General features: G+C 40.1%; 1 protein-coding gene across 3 annotated transcripts in view; it reads right to left on the bottom strand.

Annotated features, from left to right (window-relative positions):
• Window positions 1-4,525, bottom strand: part of abca7 (ATP-binding cassette, sub-family A (ABC1), member 7) — a 35,335-nt gene that overhangs the window by 3,933 nt on the left and 26,877 nt on the right. For all 3 annotated transcript variants that reach the window (XM_016675560.1, XM_007560564.2, XM_016675561.1), the window contains 10 exons: window positions 3,961-4,076; window positions 3,686-3,830; window positions 3,375-3,498; window positions 2,630-2,759; window positions 2,359-2,485; window positions 1,969-2,031; window positions 757-863; window positions 535-676; window positions 294-428; window positions 107-210 (listed from right to left, as the gene is read on the bottom strand). In XM_016675560.1, coding sequence (XP_016531046.1) covers window positions 107-210; window positions 294-428; window positions 535-676; window positions 757-863; window positions 1,969-2,031; window positions 2,359-2,485; window positions 2,630-2,759; window positions 3,375-3,498; window positions 3,686-3,830; window positions 3,961-4,076 — 1,193 coding nt within the window. The remainder of the gene's footprint in view (window positions 1-106; window positions 211-293; window positions 429-534; window positions 677-756; window positions 864-1,968; window positions 2,032-2,358; window positions 2,486-2,629; window positions 2,760-3,374; window positions 3,499-3,685; window positions 3,831-3,960; window positions 4,077-4,525) is intronic.

Raw genomic sequence — 4,525 nt, 5'->3', positions numbered from 1 at the left:
GCACAAACCAGCACAAACGTAGCACAAACATTTGACACCAATTTTGTCTGATTTGAAAAAGGTGGGGGGGCCAACTTCCCTCAGGCCTCCGTTTTGGGTGTTGTACCTGTGAGACGTGAGGACGACGGCTCTGCCTTCTTTTGTGACACTCAGGATGCAGTTCCACAAAAATCTTTTGGCCTTTGGGTCCATCCCAGTGGTGGGCTCATCCTGCCAGCACAGAGAGAGAACTGTAATAAAAATGTAGATAAAACCAAAGCAGAGCCTCTCCTGCGTCTGCTTTGCTTCTGTACCAGGAATATAACAGGAGGCGCTCCGATCAGGGAGATGGCCGTGGAAAGTTTCCTCTTGTTGCCTCCGCTGTATCCTCCAGCCTCCATCCCTGCGTACTGGGTCAACCCCAGCTTCTTCACCCCCCACTGCGCCACCTACAGGCCAGAGAGGAAACGTCAGGAACAGGAAACTTAAAACTTTTCAACCTGAACTTCAAGGTAAAACTGTTTTTTTGTTGTTGTTTTTTTCTGGTTCGGTTACTTTGCCAACAGAATCCTCTGGAACCCCCCTGAGCCGAGCGTAGAGCTCCAGATGCTCCCAACCCGTCAGCAGGTCACTGATGGCATCAAACTGCGGACAGTAGCCCATCAGCTGGTGGACGCGCTCCATCTCCGTCTGCACACTGAGAAACGGACAAACAGCGTCTTAACAAATAAAGGTCCCGCTGATGGCGAAGGCTTCCCAGCCGGGGAGGTTCTGCACCTGTGCTGGTTGAGGAAAGCCTCTCCGTGTGTGATGGGTGTGTCTCCAGTCAGCATGCGAAACGTGGATGTCTTCCCTGCTCCGTTCACGCCAAGCAGGCCGAAACACTGAGGGGGAGACACAAAACGAAGTGGTGTCACATTAATCCAGTCGACCAGCTGGAACTGAGTGTCTAACAAAGAGTAAGTGTCCATAATCTCATGGTTCAGGAACATTATTCAGTAAACAACCGGTTCACATTTCATATTCATACTGCTGCACAGGTTTAACCCAATAACGAGCTTTTCAAATGCATATACCACAAGCAGGATTTGACAAATTGTTGATTTTCTGTCTGCCTTTGATTGCAGACTCTCTTAACAGTCTGGTTTTTATCTATAAATTGAGCATCATGACGCATCAAAACTATTCATGAGACAAAAAAAAGAAAGAAGTAAAAGATAAAAATAAAATCAAGCAATTAAATTTGTTGTTTGTTGTTATTAATTGTAGATCCAAAAAATGTAAATGATTTTCCACATTTGCTGCATTGAAATGAAGGCAACACATTTTCAATTCTGTTGATTTGAGTCACTTTCTTTAAAAACACTCGTTACATTCTGCCAAGTTTAATAAATTAACTAGAAGCTGATTTGGGTGCAGCAAAGTCAGATGTAGTTCTACTTATTATAAAAAGCTTGGCTATAAAAATACTTTGTTTTGTGCTTAAAAAATGTTTTTTTAAGAAAATTATGTTGGTAAAAGTTTTATCCTGATTTAAAAATAAATAGTTTGCACCACAAATGGCCGGTGGGTTACATTTTTGACACCCCTGGTTTTGAACCTTTAACATTATTGGGTGCGCTCTCAGGACGTCACTCTGATGGCTCCAAAGGTCAGAACTTAGCCGGGCTAAAAGGCTTTTCAATTTCCTGCCACCTGGAATAATCTGCAGAATTATTTGAAGTTATAATTTCTTTTGTTTTAAAGGACAGAGACATCAGATGACTCAGCTTCTTCCCTAATGTTTAGTTACATGGTGTCTCCTGGTTATGAATTGTCTGCATCTAGTTTTGCATTTTGGATTTGTTCCGTCTTATGCTGCTGTTATTGCCAGCTGTTTGGAAAAGGTTTTAATCTCAATTATTTTCATGGTTAAGTAAAAGATACACACATAAATACACAAACTTCACAAAATGTGGGAAAGCACAAGCGATTTTGTACGTTTCTCACCTCACTGCGGGGAATCCCGAGGCAAAGTCGATCTACAGCTGGCTTTTTTCCAGCTTTATAAACCTGAACAACAAAATAAAACACATTTATATTATTATATTCCAGACATAGGGGGCAATATTTAATAAATGAGGATTCAGGATACCTAATGGTAAATCCACAGTGCTAGCTGCTAATTTCAAGTAAATTTTCAAAGTACAGTAAACATTTCTACTAATATTTTATAATGCATTTGTTTATGTTACAAAGAAATTCCATAAGGATTTTAGATAACACTTAAAAATGCACAAATTTAACTTCCTACACTTGCTGTCGGTTGGTCATATTTCTGACAAATCCTCCGAAATCATATTTTAGGTCGCTAAAATAAATAGTTTAAGCATTTTGTACCTTGCTCAGATCAATCATGGTGAGGATATCAGACTGGGCTTTGCCACTTTTCACTCGCTCACGTTCTCTCGCTACGTCTTCATCCTCTGGACCAAGAGGAGGAAGCTGAGGATCGTTCCACCACGGCCTGGACAAACATGTTCTAGAGTCACTGACTCGATAATAAATCAATAGCCGTCTTTACAGCGAAACATCAGGGAAAACAGAAACTAAGTGAAATGTGTTCAAGATAAAACTTAAATCAAGCAGGGAATGGAAGATTGGGGTTTACCTGAAGTGAATGAAAAACTTGTACTGCAGGAGTATGGTGAAGATGAAGAAGATGACGCCTTCAGCTGCCATCGCAAACAGATTCTTCCCAACAAAGTCCCACTGTAGAGGGTGAAGAGTCGGTTTGCTTCCTGCAGGGGGACACAGAGGAGGAAGATCCTGACTTATGTAAACAAAAAACATTTTGTTTATTTAAACGGTCCCTCTATTATAGCACTACAGTGACAACAGGAGGCAAAAAGTAGAGCCGCTGCTTTCCCAGCTAGAGAGCTCAAGGTTTCCCCCAGAAAAGTTGCTGAGCCCGGTGGTTGGGCACCAGGGAAGTCATTTTTCTGAGTTAAAAAATGTTTAAAGTTGACAGGAAATTTGAAAATATCACTCAATAATTATATGTTATTGAAAGATTGGAGAATAAATATCTAACCCTGTAGTTAGTTAACTAAATGATCCACATTAAGGTTTTAAGTTAGCCAACTAGCTAGCCACATAAAGCCTTATACAGGCCTTATTTTGCACATTGTTAAACGGATACTTTAGTTTCAGTTACATTAACTCTTTCTTGGTGAACCCAAAGAAAATACAAACTCTTCAAACCCAGAAAAAAATGTCCAGGTGTGATGGCAGAATTATTCCTGATAATTACTTTTTATACCAAAGCCATAGGTATAGAAAACATTAACAGCAGACATGTTAGATGTGTTTCCAGATGAAGATAGAGATCAAAACCGTGGGTAAAACATTCGTACCCAGTCTCTGGAAGGCGTCGGCCAGGGCTTGGTTTTTAGCCATGTCGATGAGACCTCGACCCAGGCAGAAATGTGGGAAAATCAAAAACACTTTCTTTAAGATCCTGTTGACCTCGTTCAGATGCTGCAAGGACAAAATCCACACATATTAGAAACAATTAATGCTTTTAATGTACAAAGAAAAGCAGAGAAGATAAAGGTAAAACTTCAGTAACTTAAAACCTTTATGTGGTTCAGATGATTTTACCCTACATGTTCATCCAATATTTACTTTTTTCCAAATGCATCTCGGTGTATTTGTGTTTTTGCACCTTATCTACAAACAACTCCAAGACGAAGGTGGCGATGCTCCCGTTGATGCCGATGAAGAGGTTGATGGAAGTCAGAACGACATAAGCCGTGCTTGGAACGGAGAAAACAAAGGATGCTGGGTACATCAGAGGAGTGATGGACCACCTGTCAAAGAGAAACAAACACTGGATTTAGACAGGTTATTAAACAGACATAATAAAACATACAGAACAACAGGCACTTTCTTTTCAGAAAGAAATGAGAAGCAAAGTTTCCTGGTAACAACTCGACGTACCCGTAGAGGAGCAGCAGGAGGATCAGAGCCGGCAGGTTGGTGTCGGAGACGTAGGACTGCTGCTGAAAACTGATGAAGATCAGCACAACCATCATGGCCGGGACAGAATAGTTCAGCTGAGAAAAGGGAGGAAAATATAGGGGGAAAAAAGGGACAAACTTTTTATTTAAGCTGACCATTTGTCATTTTAATATCTACACTTGCAAGCATAATTTTAATGTCAATAAAAACTGTAAGAAAGGAGCTGAAAAATCCAAGTCTGATCACTTCAATCAGCAAAACAACATTGTTTTTATGTATATCTTTGAATGTTTTTATACACAGAAACAGCATTGAACGTTTTAAACTGTTGGTTAAAAATCAAACACGTCATTCAGCACAAATGTCTGTAATTTTGGGTTTTTAGTCATGAATTTCAATCATTACTTTTCCGATGTGAAAGGACTATTTTAAAAAGCAAGAATTTGTCTACAGGGTTGAATTTAATAAATAAATAAAATAATCAGGATTTTTCTTGCCGATACTGATACCGATCGCCCAGGAGGGCCGATCACCGATACCGATA

The sequence above is a fragment of the Poecilia formosa genome, unplaced genomic scaffold (assembly GCF_000485575.1).
Source record: "Poecilia formosa unplaced genomic scaffold, Poecilia_formosa-5.1.2 Scaffold116, whole genome shotgun sequence".
Classification (NCBI taxonomy): Eukaryota; Metazoa; Chordata; class Actinopteri; order Cyprinodontiformes; family Poeciliidae; genus Poecilia; species Poecilia formosa.
Note: the sequence above shows the minus strand (reverse complement) of the source record. Positions and strands in the feature narration are given on the sequence as shown.